This window comes from Anarhichas minor, unplaced genomic scaffold, assembly GCF_050575085.1.
Source record: "Anarhichas minor isolate MPS153535 unplaced genomic scaffold, ASM5057508v1 ptg000026l, whole genome shotgun sequence".
Taxonomy (NCBI): Eukaryota; Metazoa; Chordata; class Actinopteri; order Perciformes; family Anarhichadidae; genus Anarhichas; species Anarhichas minor.
The window spans coordinates 13,856,798-13,874,540 of record NW_027466472.1 but is presented as its reverse complement, the minus strand read 5'-3'; the positions used below and the strand labels follow the sequence as shown (position 1 = coordinate 13,874,540).

Genomic DNA, 17,743 nt, shown 5'->3' with positions numbered 1-17,743 from the left:
AAATTTACTGAAAAGAGGTTAGTTTGTATTCGTGCGACAGAGCTCTGCTAAATTCCAAATCTGGAACAAGGCAACAAAAAAAATAATTTCTATGAATTGTACTCTGGTTCTGGTTCGGGTGAATAAAGAGCACACAGGAAACACAGCAGACTTATTAACTGAACAACCATAGTGAGAGAAGTCTGGTGACTAAATGTCTCAAAGCGTGCAGGAAATGGTTAGATACACAATTAGGCCACAATCATTTAAATAAAGCCCACTTTGTAATGAATTGGAATTTCTCCTTTTAATCAGAGACAACTGTGCCTGCGTTCCAGGTGTTGGAACCAGAAAGAACTGAGACATGTGATGAATGTCATGCTGTTCCTTTTGTTTTCACCCACTGTTCAAACAGCATAAAGCGGATGATGTCTTTCATTACACCTGGTGAATATGATCTCTCAGGAAACACCTCTAGTTCATGAATGTTGATGATTTACAGCACCCGAGAGAAAAAAAATCAAATTTGTTTAATGTCAAGACGTAATTTGTGGCAAGTTGCTTGATTCATATCAAACATCTGGAAGGCACTATGATTTCTTATGTGCTGGTGATAATAAGGTTATTTTCACACAGTGGAAAAGGATGTGTGTGTGTGTGTGTGTGTGCGTGTGTGTGTGCGCGTGCGCGTGTGTGTGTGTGTGTGTGTGTGTGTGTGTGTGTGTGTGTGCCTGCCTGGCTGGTTTTGCTCCTGCTGACAGAGTAATGGATCTGTTCATTGTTGCATGTGGACTGTGTGTGATGTATGAGATTCATTTGAAATTCTCTGTCTTAAATGAGGCACTCACATGTCTCCATATTGGAGAATATGGACTTGAATGTGAATGCATTATAGGAAAAAGTAAAGAAGTTGCTCATTTTTGCGGTCATCATTGCTGTGAAATGGTCTTGATCGTGGTTTTTAGTCTTTTTTAATGTGAAACCCATATCATGCACAATAAATGTGTCAAAAACACAAATGGTTGCTGTGCTGGTCTTATGGTTTGATGGAATTTTGAATTGGGGGAAATCTGGTGGAATGAAGATTATCAATGTAATCATATCTGAAAAAGTTTAATGGAATGTTTGTCGAACAGAAATGTATATTATTTATGCATTATTATATACAGTTATTTGTTTTTGAATTGGATGTGCAAAGAAACACTAAATAAATGTAATAATGACACATTTCCTTGTAAATCCGTTATGCAATTCACTTTATTGCCAAGTTGATTTTGAGTATACTAACAAACAAAACAAAGATGACATTTTTCACATTGGCTTTTAAAAAAACAAAAGCCTTATCAACATGATTTTATCAATAACACCATAATTAAATGAAATTATAAAAACCCACAATTGAAATGTACACAAAAATGAATTATAAAACATTTTGACATGCAATAAATACATTCATTTCTCTAAGCAAAGTAAGATCAATATTGACAATGAAATGCAGAAAATGCAAAAATACTGTTTGGTTAAATGTATTGCTTTGAATTGTTTCATGGTATGAACTCTTGTAAAACCACAAAATGAAACACTGAACATTATTGATGTTTCATGGACGTTCGCTTCATGCCTGCTGAAATAAGATCCTGCCTTCCACTGAAAAATCTCATTTCTATTTTAAATGAGTCATGAATGCTCTGTCATGTTTTTTTTCCATTCATCTGCAGCTACTACTTGTCTGCGTGGCAGTCTGTGTTGCTGCTGAACTTTCTTCTCCGTAAACCACAAACAGTCGTGTACAACCACCTCGAAACGTCACACTGATCTCCATTAGATCATAATCCATCATTTCTACACATAGCCATTTCCCAAAACCAGAATAGATGTTTGTGTGTATGTGTGTGTGTCTTTGAGTATGTGTGTGTGTGTGAGGCCCCTGAGGCTCTGCAACATTTTGGTGCAGGTTTTAGTGTGTGTTGGGAGGAAGCTGTCAGTGGAATCACCTTTTCTTTAATAATGACTTTTTCTACAAGAAGCGACAGTCCAAACCGAGTAAGGAAACCTAATTAAATCTGATCTAATCTGGGCTGGAGCAGCAGTCTGCCATCCAGCTGTGTGTGTGTCTGCGTGTGCTTGTGTGTGTGCTTGTGTGTGTGTGTGTGTGTGTGTGTGTGTGTGTGTGTGTGTGTGTGTGTAATATATACAATCAAATCTTCTCCTTGACCAACTTTTGCTCTTCCAAATTCCTACTTGTTTTGTCCTTGCTCTTTGTTTGTCTTTAAATTGAAACTTCTGGAGCAGAAGTTGTACACTGTAAACGAAAAGATTCCAGCCAAAGTCCACTTAGTTTGTCTTGTATGTGTTCAAGGTAGAGACAGAAACAGAGGTCGAAGCTAAACAGATGGAAGACGACACGGGCAGCCAGAACCCCCTTTCCTATTCAACTACAAAGAGCCTACTGTGGGTCGTGTGCTGATTGGGTGATAATTGTTAGGTCTGGAAAAAGGATGACATCTCTGAGGGCACGCTGACATGAACATTAATATCTAGAAGAAAAAAAAAACCTTCACAATGACCTGCAGCAGTCGACAATGAAAAGGCAAAAAAACCTACATTTCCTCACAAGATAACGTCCTAAAAGAGGGAAATGAAAAAGAGTAAGCTCACCGAATGAGGGGGGGGGGGGGAGAGGTGAAGAGACCTTCCTTGTGATTTACTGAAGGTTGTGACTATTAAGCACAGGCTATTTTTCTCTCCGTTTCTGCTTCTTTTTCCTCTCAACTCCTCTCCCTTACTTGTTCTCTCCATCTCAGTGCATGACTTGGCTGGTGCAGCGGAGGCCCGGCTCAATTGTGCAATTTCATACATGTTTACTTTACTGGCATCTTTCTGAGCATATTTTCCCCCGAACATTTCCCCTCACATTATTCTGCATTTCCTCTACAACGATATGCTGCCTTTAATCTCCCTCTTTAAGCCCTTTCTTGGCTTGAGGATCCGAATACAATAACGATGTCAGACTTTTTTTTTTATTATTTGGCCCGTCATCTCCTGGATTTTAACACATGCCACAAAGTTCGTTTTGGAAATTGATCAGGGCTTAAAGAAAAAGAAAGTAGCTCCTCATATAAACATTTAGACAACTGTCTTCTTCAGCATGAAAAACAGCTGGAAGTAAGTGGATCATGGGAGAGGAGGGAAGCAGCGGGCGCTGTGGGTCAACGGTTTGTGTTGAGTGTAAAAAGAGAGAAGGGACAGACAGAGAGAGAGAGAGAGAGAGAGAGAGAGAGAGAGAGGGGTGAGGAGGGAAGCTGTGCTTCGAGGTAACAAGGGCGGTGAACGAGCGTGGCCAAGCTCTGCACAGGGAGGAAGAGGAGGAAAGCAAACGAGAGCAAAGAGCCAGAAGAAAGGCAATTGTGGGACTTCTAGGGGATCATAAGAGTAATAAAAAAATCACAATACAATGATTTTTCCAGAAAAGTGCAGTTTGGGGAAATAAATCTAAAGCAGCTGCTTGTAATAAAGACTCTTGAAAGTGTCAAATCTCTCTCTTGTACTTCACCCTGCTACACTGTGGGAAAGGCGTTCAGACATGTAGATGGGCAGGTGCACTATGTGGACACATCAGAGCACCTACACACACAGGCATACATACGAGTTATTGCAGTTATATTGAAGGCACGTTTGCATTGGTTGACTTAAGAGTCAGTTTTTGGTTTCAACACCAAAACAAGGCTTGATTATTGATATCATTCGGCTCTAGCTTACATTTAAAATGAACCCTCGTAAAAAAGAAATATGTACACTGGACAATAGTGGCATGTCTGCGCTGTGCTCTCAAGCCACATTAGCCACAAAGAGAATGGCTTTCATTATAAGGCAAAGTCAAAGTTGGTCAGAAGCTTAGCTCGACAACGCAACCCGTGGAAACTACAAATATTGTCGCTGACTTTTGCTTTGAGCATCTGCGATGTCTGCTAAATGCTTCAGTCCTTTTGGCACACATCGTGAAATACAATAAATGTCAAACAGCGCTATGATTGCAGATCAGAGTCACACAGGTGACCTCGGCCCGCTGCCGCTGGTAGAAAGCTTAAAGGCATACTTTGAATTTTTCAACATTTAACCTAAACCCTTTTTTGGTCTACGCAGGACCATTGGAACTCATCCAGGTTTTTACTTCGATATTGTTAGTGTTATAAAAGCTACGGCCCCGAGATGCTCGCCATAACAATATTAGAGGAATGGAGTGGCCTAAATAATAAAATGTTAGTGGTTTGTCTTACTGCTTTCATTTATATTTATTATATCAATTAATGTAGCTAATAAATAGTTTTAGATGCCTCATTGTATTACTTTTCAAAACATCTTCATCTAAACCACTTTGGTGGCAATGAGAGGTTTTCTGGGTTGTTATGTCAAATAAATAACATTAATAAAGGCATGTGGCATAAAACCCCAAGGGGCGCGTGGCTACACCAGTAAATTGAAACAAGACTTTTGTAATTTCAATAATTGAATCAACAACAGAGCAATAAAAATACTGCCAGTTTTTTAATTGTGATTTACATTATAGTTTCTAGGCCCTCCATAATGATCAACCCTGCCCCAATTAAAAATAGATATTTAAAAATATGTAAAAATATTGGGATGAATTCCTGTGACCAAAAGGACGTCAAACCATTTTATCCTCAACGTCCTCAAATTGTAAGAGAATGTCGAAATCGCCGCGCGGCCCTTGAAAGCCCGTGATGTCGTATCACCGTGACACTGAGCAGAGGTCTATTCCCAAAGAGCAAAGAGGGGAAGGAAAAGAGAAGATACAGTCTACTTGTTTTCTGAATGGAGGGTTTCAGAAGTACGAACATGCTTTCATACTGAGACAATGGCTCGCATCCACCCTGCTGCGCCGTCCCTGCTCCTCTCCCTCCCCATTCTCCGTCTCTCTATCTGCCTCTGAGCAGAAACACACGGCACATCCTGCTCAACACAACACACCAGCCAAAAGTTCACTTCCTGCTCCTTAGCTCTTCTCCTTCACACCGACCCTATTCCCAGGACATGCATTAACGGCCCTCCGTACGCTCAAATGGCATTGGGACATACAAACAGACAAGCAAACGCTTCCCCGCTCTATAGATACACAACCCTCGCCCTCCGTCTGTCATACACATTAATGCAATTAAGCAAATTTCAAACAGTGCACATCCTACAGAAGTGTTCAGCCATTATCTTGCTCTTCCCTCCTGCACAGATTTGGAGTGACAGTGGAAACGCTTTGTGTTATTTTAATGGTGTAAGGCATGGAAAAGGAGGAGACCGACTTTCATTTAAACTAGTGAATGAGAAGGAGTGAGAGGACTGAAATTCCCACGACTGTTACTTCCTTCTCCCCCAACATTTTTAGCACGTATGCACAAGCTTGTGGACCAAGCACTTATTGATGCTATCCTTTCTTTTTATTTGTCAAAGAGCTAAACAAAAAAGTCCCAAAACTTGAAGCGTCATCCAAAACAAGCTGACTTCCTGTGTGTCTGTGTGTACGGGCAGTCTCGGTCTGACTCCCGTCATTGAAGGTTCACTAACCTCTGGAGAAAAGGGGTCACACAATATGAGGCTAGTGTTCATACTCGCCCTGCAAAGCCGCTGCTCGTCTGTTTAGGGAAGTACTGGGAATACATTATGTCTTGTGGAGACATAATAAAGCACAACACCTGTCACCTAGACCGTGTATGTGTGGTTGATACCAAAGGTTGATGCTCACTAAAGTGAGGTTTAGAAATTCACAAACAGCCAGTTAAGATACTACCAAAATGACTTTGCCTTATGTTGTAACAATGGAATTGGTCAGACCGGCACAAACCTCTTTGAGGACAACACAATAGAAAATGTATACCGCATAGTAAAAATAAAAACAAAAAATATGTTAATATCACATGTTATCTCTCCATCATAAAACTGTAACAAGAAATGTATAAACACAGAAATAACCACAGGTTTAACACAGGACAACTGCCCTGTTAATATGAAAATAAAAAAACGTGTGTGTGAGTGTGTGCATGTGTGTCTGTGTAATTGTGTGTGTGTTGATAATTCAAAGGTTTAGTAAAGCTTAGCGTCCCCATGCTGGGTTCAGTCCTGAGGTAAGCACCAGTTTCACGTGCGCTGCTTTCAGTTCAAATCAAAATAAAGAAAAGTAAGTGACAGAAAACAACATGTTTGATATGATCATATGCTACAGAAAAGAGAAGCCCTTAAATTATTGTTACATTTAAAAAAGAAAAAAAAAACAATCTCAAAAGTCAGGCACGTTGTCTGTTTTTTTCTTTTTAGCCTTTAAGATTTACCACGTCTATCACAGTGTATTTATGGCTTTAGTCTTCACATTCACCCACTGAGGTTGGCATTGGCACTATAGTGGTCAGACATTTTTGATCTGAATCAAGGACCAGTACAAGTGGAAAAAAAGGAAAAGAAAAGGCCAGCATGTTGCAATAAACATTTTAAAGACAGAAATGTGCCGTCAACCCGCAACCTTTAAGTGCTCTTTTGTTTTCAAGCTGGAGGAACTGCTGGTCAGCCAACACAGAAATATGTCATTCTTTGTTTCCGCGTCTGATACCAGCGGGGAAGGGAGGCCAGGCCGGCAGACATTTGCTAGGCTCGGACATGATGTTAATAAGTGGATCAGAGGGGTAAGATGGCAGGCATGAAATGGGACATCATGCCGGCGAGCAGTGGGAATTGTCCAGGAGAAAGTGAAATTTCACAGGGATTACTGAGGCCCAGCAGCTGGGATGTGCTGTTCACCCGCTGGCTTCCAGGGAAGACCCACAAACCCCTTCTTATGTTCATATCACAGACAGATTAGCAGCTCGCTAAGTGTGTGTGTGTGTATGTGTGGAGGGAGGTGGGGTGTATATATGTGTGTGGTGAGTGGAGTGGAGCGCGTTTAAAGCAAAGGCTCTCACTTTGGCCTGTCAACAGTAGCAGGGGTCCCAGACAACAGACTACAGGGGAGGGAGGTCAAATGAGAGGTCTGACAGCGGAGCTGCAACGCGGCATCCGACTACTGCCGCTACACGATGAATCATTGTGCTGCTGTAAATAGAGTAATTGCTCCTGATAGTAACTGACACATTTCTGTGCAATTAATTCTGTCCGAGCCTTTTTTGATCGGCTGCATTGGTAATTGCAAATACTACACAATGTCAGAGGCAACACCCAAGCTTGCAAGCTTCTGCACCATGAGATGAAGCTGCACTCATTATGAACAGGGATTAGTGTGTCATCAGTTGGGTATGTGTAATCATGTCCCAGTTATGAGATCACAGGGCTGTGCTTACTGCCTCTCAATAACAACTGAAAGCTAAGGGATGTTAGTCAAAATGCAAAGGAAGCTTTAGCTCAAGAAGGGTTACACGCTAACACTAGTGTAAGGCTGATTAAGCTACTATAACTGTCACATAGTAGGAGCCTTTATCCGCACAAAATATGTGGGGGAGTGGGTTACTTTTCAAAATTTGGAGGAAATAAAACAGAGGACACTTTACCGAAATGCCGAAGCAATTGCTCTTATCGTTTAGTCATTTCCTTGCGACTTGGGAAGCATGAACATGATTTGGAGAAGCTGGAGAGTGAGATACATAAATTGTCCAGTACCCCCACAACAGAAAAAAAAAAAGAAAAAAGATACATCCACCCATTACTTTAAAGTCCAGAAGAGTTGGCGTATTCATTTGGTAAAAGTTCCGCTCAGGTCTGGACCGAAACCCTAAATCTTGTCCTTATGTGCATTTTCATTATTTGTAAAAAGATGATATTTAATAGTACACAGGTTTAGGGTCAGATTGCAACGTTTCCTTGCAACAGTTTCTCTTTGGAGTTCACAATAATACAAAAATAAATAAAACAATTTCATTTGGGTTTTCAATTTGTCACTTTGGCTCAATGGCTGTAATTTTCAAACGTTTTTTTGCATACACTGTACATAAATACTGTACTTGTTTGAGTGAGTGTCTCTTGGTCACGAAATAGCACAGAGCTCCTTTATGAAGGAGGACTTAAAGATACATTAGATGCATAGAAAGGCACTTACAGTCTACACATGTTGGTGTGCATGAACAGACCAATTCCTCTTGGCCTGAGTCTGAGGTGCAGTGGAGATATTGAGTTGAGGTGAATGGCTTTAGAATACTGCAAGTTATGTGTGCACACACAGACCTATCGGTGAATGCCATTTATACAGGTCTTGTGGTCTTAGCTGGGTGAGTAGCGGTCAATGGTGCGGGCTTCGGAGAGCGCCTGTTGGTGAGGGGGGAGGGGTTGGCCAAGGACGTCCATCTTGTCGTGGGAGAGGCCCAGGTGCTCTGAGGCCAGTTTGGACAGCGGGTAAAGGCTTTCTATGACCTTTGCATCAGCAACAAGTTGCTGCTGGGCTTGGATGAGAAGCTCATTGGCCTTCTCCTGCTTCAGCCCCAGATGCTCTGCTGCATATTTACTCAGAGGATAGATGCCTTCAGCAAAGTCCAGCTTCAGCTTCCCATCTGTGGTCAGGCCCCCCGCAGTCCCTCCACTGCTGTGCATCTTCATGTGGCTGATGAGGTTGCGCTGCTGAGCGAACTTTCCCCCGCACACCTGACATTCATAGGGCTTCTCCCCGGAGTGGATGCGCATGTGCTCGGTGAGGCGATACTGGCGGGTGAAGCGCATGCCACAGGAGTCGCAGGCAAAAGGTTTAAGGCCCAGGTGGCTGCGCATGTGGCGGGTCATGGTGCCCCGCTGCGTGAACTTCTTGCCACAGATGCTGCAAGGGTAAGGCCGAGTCAGCCAGTGGGTCTTCTCATGCTGCCGCAAAGTGGCTGGGTCTTTGTAGGACTTCTCGCAGGAGGAACAGCGGTAGGGTCGGATCATCTCTCCGATGCCCCCTGAGCTCAGCCCATGGCTGGACTTGGTGTCCAGGTGGGACAGACTGTTCAAACTGCTCCCATAACCGTTTGTATTACTGCTTATGTTTTTGGTGCTGCTGTTATTGCTGTTTCCCATCTCGCCACCAGAGTTGCCATACAGCTCTTCTTCCGTGTGTGTCTCCACGTGTGCATTGAGCTGCTCTGAGCTCGGGAAGCCTTTGTCACAGGGGATGCAGACATACAGATTGTCCCCGAAGCTCTCTGGCTCATACGGCATGTGGAACCTCCCCATCGGTCCAGAAGGGGACGGGCGGCCTTCACTACTGCCTGTCTCCTCTGTGCCTGACCCGCTCTTGTCGTCGGCTCCTTCACTCTCCTCCCCAGCCTTGTTGTGGTTATGATGCTGGTTTCCATTTTCACCCCCTTCCTCCTCATCCTCATCCTCATCTTCATCTTCAGCTGTGTATGATAGTGGCTCATGTTTCACCCAGCGGTAGATGTTGCCCATATCTCTGCCCGACTCTCCAGCTTCCGTTGGGGTGTCAGGGCTGGGGGGACATGGGTAGCGATCTCTGGCCTGGGAGCCTGAGCGGTGCAGGTGGGGGAGGTGTGGGCCAAGAGGCTGGTTGAGATGGGGGAAATGTGGAGGAGTGAGGGAGCTTGCCTGGTCGGTGGACTCCATTTTTTCTGAGGGGAAGGCCCTTCCATTCATTCTCTGCATGGGACTGGCGCGGCCGCTCAGGGTCCCGTCTCGCTCGTCACCATTGTGAGCGTTTGCCAGATGGGATCGAGAGGGTGTGTGCTGTGACTGGGAGTTGGGGCTTTTCTTGGAGAGATCCAGGCCGTAGTTGGGGGAGCAGTTCCTCTCAGGGTGGGCTGAGCGCCCAAGCTGGGCGGGCAGAGCAGACTGCAGGGACGGGAACACCTGACAGCCCTGGATGGAGGTTGGAGCATACAGCTCCCCAGCATGAATGGCTAGTCGATGGGGAACTAGCTCCTCTAGTGGTGATGCCCGGGTTGCATGGCTGTTCAAAATTCCTCCTGGAGGGCAGGATTGAATGACAGGAGTAGAAATCCTATACCTGCCACCACTCCCTAAACCCATGCTATTGGGCCCCATCTTTGGGTAGGGCAGAAATGCAGGACCTGGGCGGGGAGGGTACTTGCCATTTCTTTTCAGCTTCTTTTTGCACAAAGCCACTAAGTCAAGCAGCTGAAGGTAGCTGGCTGCTGCCAAGACAGCCCCTAGATTGGGTTCAGTGGGAGAAGTGGGGTCTCCCTCACTAAGGCGGCCTGTGTAGATGTAGTCCAGAATGACCCTGAAGACCCCTGGACTCACCATCTCGTGGTCGAGGTTGATGAGATTGTCATGGACCACCAAAGATTTCAAGTAGAGGCTGCTGGCAGCCAGAATGTTCTTGTGAGCTCTGAAGAGGGCGTTCTGCACCACAATGATAACATCACACAGGAAGCCTTTGGTTCGTTGGCTGTTGAGCTGCAGGAGGAGATCCCTAGCATGACTTGGAACTTCCATGGCACCCAGCATCGTCTTCAGTCCGCCACCTGCAACAACAGATATCTGTAAAACATCATGCGGCAGTCAGCTTTTCAATACACAAAAGCACAATAAATGTGTCATTTGTTTTGCACCACGAAAATGATTATTGATGCATTGTATAAAAATAATCTATGAAATCTATGATTTATACATCAGACTATATTAAAGTATATTTCAGAGGTTTTGTGTGCCAAAACGTTTGATTGCCTTCACAAGAGTTTTTAAAAAATTGCAAAAATATGCATTCGCATACATCTATGAGGATTAATATAGATTAATGAATTAATGAATTAATAACAGATTTCCTTTAGAAACGCGACACATCACTTAATTGAATTGCATTTTTATGCAAATTCATCGTAACAGCTCCAGTTTACATGATCATGTTTAATTCATTGATTCCACTGAATGGAACATGCACAAAAGCAGAACTTATGTGGGAAAGTGCACGTGGATGCTACTCTGTAGAAGTGAACTTTAGCTAAAGGTGAGCAGTTGCAATGGTTTTCTCATTATCAGAAATTCAAGTCAACGCATTCACTTCCTCTGCAAGAAGAAAAAACTGAATTCAGAGAACGGCAGATCTATATTTCGTAACCGCTGGTTTCCTGATAAAGTATTCCAGAAGTAGTGTGCAGGGTTTTAAACAAACCAAGGGACGAACGTTTCACAAGTATGATGAACAGCAGGTATAAAACCTGTGAGAGAAGCACACATCCCAAAAAAAAGATAGTTATTTCGGCTCCCCTTTCTGCCCAGTAATATAAGTAGCACCGAACGCACCCGATGTTACATGGTTCAATATTTTACGTTGAAATGAGCTCAAGCCTAAAATAAATGCATGAAACACCGAGTATTGTTCAACCAGTGGCATCTGAGGATAGTTTACATGTGAGATAAAACGTCTCGAACTGTCCCTAAGGGCTTAGTCTCACTGATGGGAAACAAGCTACTAAATAAATATCATGTCATCCGTCTGATTATGGTCTTCCTGACACCAGCTCATTCACTTCTTGTTTATTTCATTCGGTGTGCACGCTCAGCACAAGAACAGGGAAGTATGAATTTGGGTAAAATAGACCCAGACAAATGAGTTACTATGGAATTCTGGAGAATCCTGAACAAAAAGTAATATGACTATTATCTTCTCTCACAGTAAAAAAAAAAAAAGGTTCAGTCCGAAACCTCAAGGTCACTCGTAAATACAATTGTAGATGTGTATTTTGTTAAATGCATGTTCAGCATCAGGCGTATAACATCAGAAGGAAACACTGATTTCATCACTGATGAAACAGAAAATGAAATGTCAGAACAATCATGACGTCCAGCTAGTGATCATGCGGAGAACAGTCATCCCTGTTGAAGAAAAAATATATCTTTCTATTAAAAGTATTATTAGGTTCTGTCCTAATACCTACACGTATGACTTGTATGCTATTTAGTATTTATTATTTGGTCATGAATATAAAATTTAAAAAAATGCTATGAATTAGAAGGTGGGTAGGGCAGGTTTAGATATTTACTCTCCATCATGTCCCCAGTTGTCATCTAAAGTGTTTCCACTTCTGGTTTCTGTCTGGCTTTGTTTACTCAACGGTCATATTTTACTATAAATTTCATCGTCGGTTAGATCAAACGTGTTTAGAAATGAGAGTGATATGAGGAATAGACCAAGTACTTTCCACAGCATGCTGCACTTTTGCAGAGTCTATTGCATTAAGGGGTGTTTAGCTTACTGTTACTGTAACTGGTTACTGCGCGGAGCATGGTGACATGTTGTGTACTCACACACACACACACAATACAGACCATTCTGGTCTGTATGCGGTCTACAGCGCTCTATTATGTATTTATTGCATCACAGAGCATAAAATAAAGTTATTCTTTACATTCTGATTTATGACATTAGATTTTTTTTTTTTTAACAGAGCTTTTAAATCCGCATTTGATATATCCTTGCACATTTTGTAAAATCTTTTGTGATGCAAGAAGAAAAAAAATCTCACGCCCCAAGCAACATTTCTGTGCACCTGCACTGTGCTGTGCATACAACTAAATATTTTTGGTACGGTCTTGTGGTAACAACAGTCTAGGTGTGGGTTTCCCATCAAGACAAGAGTCTCTCTTTTCTCGTTGTGATCAGTATGAGTCTTTTGAGAAGCTATGACTTGCCTTTTAAAATATCTGAGCTCACTGTTTGATGTAGCCTATACTGACAAAAAAGAAAGAAAGATAACAGTAAAACATGTTTTATAAAACTCTTGATCTGGAGGGCATGTGTCAGCCCACAGCATCCTGTTCCGAAGCCATCTATGATCGCAATGATTTTTAGTGAGAGAACACATCTTAGAGCAAGCTATACTCTTCTTGTAAGCATACAAAGCTTGCAGTACAGCTTGTTTTGTCAGTCTGTTGTGTTAAACAGGCTAAATTAAATCATTGATCTAGGTTGCTCTTAGAGTCCTGGGAGACAGTTACTTACGTCATTCTGATGCATGTCTGTTTCCATCTGATAGCATTCTTTTTAATGACCCGTCAACATGCTGGAAACTTAGATGATGGTGATATAGTTTGCATCGATGACATTCAGTTATTTGCATTAGGTTAATATTCATTGCCCCTTGGTTTTCTCTGTTTTGTCACTTTTGTGGTTTGGGGTGAAGCGGGAGACTAAACTTCCTATACATGCAGCCTCAGTCACATAAACACTCCAGACATCTGCTTAAAACATTGTGTTGACATTTTGTTTTCTTACATTTCAATTTGCTGGCCATGCTCATGCCTCCTTGTTTATTTTAGAACCCATTTGACCATGTTCATATACAGCCCTTGTTCAATTTATGAGGCAACACTGCAGTACAAAGTCAGAATAAAATAGCAAGCATATATTTTACTGTCGTTTTATACCTTTTTCATCCAACTCGTACATTTTTTTTGTGATTTTTTGTGATTCATAAGAGGCAAATACACGCATTAAATAAAAGACTGAGTTTCACATTTAGGTTAGAAAAACTGCATCCCGAAGCGCAGATCGAGCAGCAGCACCCATGATAGGTGAATACGTTGAGTTTCAGTCTGGTCATCAAACATCATGGAGCATAAGAGTTAGTTTCCTGTGTAATCGCGCATCTAAAAACCATCACACATTTATAAAATACTGTCGGAAGTATGACAGCGTCTTAATCTTGATGGGAACCGAGTAACCGTTTATTTAGAGCAGATAACGTATTAATCAAATTAATATGATAATCAACACGTACATTTATTATCGTGCAGATTCTACTGCAGACTATTGAATTGTATGAACGTTACTTGCATTGTTTATTTTTTTTTTATAAATTCTTCTAATCCATAGACTATTTATTTGAAAATTACATTAAATTTAAGCTATGAAAGTTGTATCTGCCAGTGTCACGGTTTATCGATCAGCACGTTTTGAAGTGCATCTCCTAATAAGATTTGAGTACTTCACGTCCCGTTTTGCAAGCAAAGCATCAAGTTGTCTGCTGACTTTGTGCGTCGCGCGCCTCCTCTCTGTGTCTCTAATCTGTTTTACTCTTTAGGCTACTCCTCACATATTGTGCAGTAAACCGAATCACGAGTGGCCGCATCTCTTTGAGCTGCAGCGCCTCGTCCTACAAAAGTGCAGCTTATCTCCGCCAAAATAGCCTTAGATCGCCTCCAGAAACGGACCTGTTTTCAGCTCATAGTAGGCTTCTTCAGGGACAATCAGACTTCTTCAGTGCTGTCAACGGCGCTGGAGCTTCTTTTATAGGCTACATGTATATAGAGTACTGGATTTTATACAGGAAACCAGAAATTCATAAACTTAAATATCCCCCCCAAAAAATATTCCTATAATATTTGTTGGTGTGTCTGTGTTCGCCTAAACTCAGTAGTGACGTTATTACACACAGTGCTGGGCCTGTTTTGCATTGTCTAATAGAGACACGATCATGATTTTACTCTTGCTTCCTTCTTAAAATTATTACTGAAGAAGTTGAAGTTCCCCTTTAACAGAGGGCGATGTTCTCTTTAACTTTTGCGTTAAATTTGAGTTAAAAAAAACATTTAAATATAATTAAACTTGAAGGTGATATCTTAAAAAAAAAAAAAACACTGATGTGTTTAAAGTGAAACAGAGTTGTTGTTCTTTTACATACATTTGCAGATATTGTAATCTGAATTCGTCATTACATTTGACTGATCCGGAATGATTTTACTAATTAATTGAGTGTCCTATGGCTAATTATTTATTCGAAATATAAAAGAATACATATTTTCGACCGACTCCAATTAAATGCGGAAAGAAGAATAAGCGGAGCCTCCCTTGTCGATATTAAAATCATACTGGAATAAAAACGAGGCAAAACGCGACATGATATAAAATACAAATATGTCAACGATTCATTTAAAAAAAACATATTTACTCTCTGGCACCATGCACCGCACAGTGTAACGGATAAACCCCTACATGTCAAGCTTCCCCTGTTCTGGTTTGGGGGCCCGTGCGTGTAAAGCATATCAGCTCTTACCTGCATGCCCGATGTCTTCTGCCATCCGATCTAAGTCTCCCTTAATGATCATCTCAGCAGTCTAGGAGTCATATCTGACGTTTCAGCTTTGAACTGCCAGCCTCCAAAAAACCATGCCAGTTTTCCGAGCGCGTCTGCCAGCTCTTTTTTTATGATTATTAATTGATATGAATTTCTTGTCGCTCCTTAGGTCCGTCCTCCCACCCACTTTCCTTCCTCTCCCTCTTTCTGTGTCCCTCTGCCCCTCCTCTCCCCTCTTTCTCATCCCTTTCTATAAAAAAATACGTGCTTAGACCAGCACCAGTTTCCTCCTATTTCTATTTTCTAGTAATTTCCTTAGCTATTTTTGAGTCGGAGCAATAACGCGCACCGGTATGATAATGAAGCCTCTATGCGCCTTAAGTGTTTTAGCGCCCTGTGTGATGTCAGTCTATAATAAAACTAAAAGGTAAGATAGAGGGCAGGAACTTCAAGTGACCCCGACTTGAACTTCTCAACACATCGTCTTAAAGAGACAGGCAACCATTGTATACGCACGTATGTTGCATATTTATGATCAGGCAGCCCACTTAAACGTTTGAAAGAACTTTAATGATGGATAGAACTGGTAACATCAAGAGTTGTTGGAGCTTTTCATGTCAAGGACCTTCAAGGAATTAAACTCCCCCCGAGCACCACCATATTTAATGTCATTCTGTCCCTGAGGCCAAAATTAAATCCAAATTGATCACAAATCCTTTTACTTTATTGTGTAATTTAGAAAATCCTCTCACGATTATTCATTCATTGTACGCTTTTAAACTGCTAAACTGCTAACTGTTAAAAGAAGGTGTGTCTCACCTGCAGACCTCCCCTGGGAAGATTTAACAGCCCCCCCCCCTATCACCCACAAGTTCTACGATTTTTCACCACAAGGGTTTGCACTCAAAATATTCTTATGATAAGTAAGAAAAACGCAGCTCCATGGCATAACATAGAGCCCACTATAGACACTGTTTTATACTATCATTAAAACATTTGTATTTATATTTCTTTCTCTTACTTAATTAAAGCCTACATCGTATGCTGAACATCTTCTCCACAGAACCATACATCATTTAAATATGTCAATTAAAAACTGAGAAATAAAAAATTCAAATATAGCCGAAGTGACTGTAAATCCGATCAGCGTGAGGCCGGACGCGCTCATATGATCCAGATGCTCAAGCTTTGTATGTAACGTCACTGAAGGCTGCATCAGGACCATCGGCTCAAAACGAAAATACATATACAGTACAACAAAACTTGGATAAACTCATCATAATAGTCTACTAAAAAAAACTGCTCAGCGTGTCACTCACACGTCTGCATGAATGTCATCCCTGCCCCTCTGCCGTATCACAGTCTTACCTCGGACTCATGTCTGGTGCTCTGGCCGTATGTCTGCTCTCCTTTTCGGCATTCCCTCATTTAGGACCTCCGCAGTTTCCGCCGAGTCCGACTCTCTCTCAAGAACTCTCTTCCGCCTAATTTTGCAGCCCTCTTGTCTCCCGGTTTCCCCCGTGTTTTCACCCTCTTCCGTGCACTGGCTATCTCACGTGTTAACAAGACAATCTGACACTTCAGACGATCCGGGGTCCGGTCGGACCAAACCTGCCGGAGGAGACTTTACGCGCACAGCGACACCCAATGGGGGAACTTGGCGGTAGCGAGTCCTATTGGTGTTATCAAGGAGAACATGCTGTGGAGGGGGGGATTCAAATGTAGGTACGCCATGACCACTATTTTGGGAGCACCATATAAAAAACATACAGTAAACTATAAGGCGTCAACCCCTACCAATGTTATATAGTTGTATCTTTATTATTAATGCATTTACATGCCAGCTATGTGTTAAAGATTGCACTTAGGGGCTGATTTTATACACTGCATGGTTGCATCATATCATTTTGGTTGATTATATGTAAGTGTGTAAAATTTTAATTTGAAAAAAACTAAACAGTTGAACTAAAGCTGTTGGATAGATATAGTGGAGTACAATATTTCCCTCGGACATGTTGCAGAGTAGAGCACCATAAATTTCTTTAGTAAATTACAAGTACCTCAAAAAAATAAACTTAAAAGTTGTAGTCTAATAAAAAGGACTGTCTCTGAATCAATTGCACTCCAACCTTTCATGCAAAATAATAATAATAATAAATTATAGCCATCACTTAAAAAGGCTGGATTATTTCAATTTATATAATGCTGATTCTATTGCTACTCAGACTTTAGTGTCTCCAAAAAAGTACATTTCCTAGATTTGTTTTATACACTGTGGCAGGAGTCCTTCGCTTTCTACAAACATTAATTCTAACACGTATTTAATCTGCTGTATTTGGACGGATTATGTCAGACAGGCCTGTCTGTTATTATCCCTTCATGTCTTTTCAGAGCCATCCTGAGGTGTTTGAAAGAGCGCAGATTGAAATTGATGAAACTACTTATTTCACCATCGCTTAGGTCATCAACAGACAGCCTATGTGCTCCAGTGAAAACACTAACCGGCCTGAGGCCTATTTATGTTTGTTTTGATCACAACAGCAGCTGACAATCTCGTAAAGTCTGAAATGATCCGAGTTCATGGTGCTGGTGTTTCATTGAAGCGATCCGAGCCACCCCAAGATCCCATTAGAGTGGAGGAAGGTATTGTCTCTCACTTCCATGTTCCCATGATGAACTGTTGATAACCTCCCAGACAGAGGTAAGCAGAGCTGTGCGGGAGAATGGAGACGTTCTATCAAGGATGTGAC

At 41.8% G+C, this 17,743-nt stretch overlaps 1 protein-coding gene across 3 annotated transcripts; it reads right to left on the bottom strand.

The window, feature by feature from the left end:
• Positions 1-7,524: 7,524 nt before the first annotated feature.
• hic1 (hypermethylated in cancer 1) lies at positions 7,525-16,597 on the bottom strand. 3 transcript variants are annotated; one of them, XM_076099869.1, is made up of 2 exons: positions 16,362-16,597; positions 7,525-10,442 (listed from the first exon to the last, which is right to left on the bottom strand). In XM_076099869.1, the coding sequence occupies exon 2, from the start codon at positions 10,423-10,425 to the stop codon at positions 8,230-8,232; it is 2,196 nt and encodes a 731-aa protein (XP_075955984.1). In that variant the 5' UTR covers positions 10,426-10,442; positions 16,362-16,597; the 3' UTR covers positions 7,525-8,229. The 3 variants fall into 3 exon arrangements, with proteins under 3 accessions (XP_075955984.1, XP_075955983.1, XP_075955982.1); XM_076099868.1 differs by lacking the exon at positions 16,362-16,597 and adding an exon at positions 14,973-15,274 and having other exon boundaries at positions 7,525-10,458; XM_076099867.1 differs by lacking the exon at positions 16,362-16,597 and adding an exon at positions 14,973-15,274.
• Between the last annotated feature and the right edge of the window lie 1,146 nt (positions 16,598-17,743).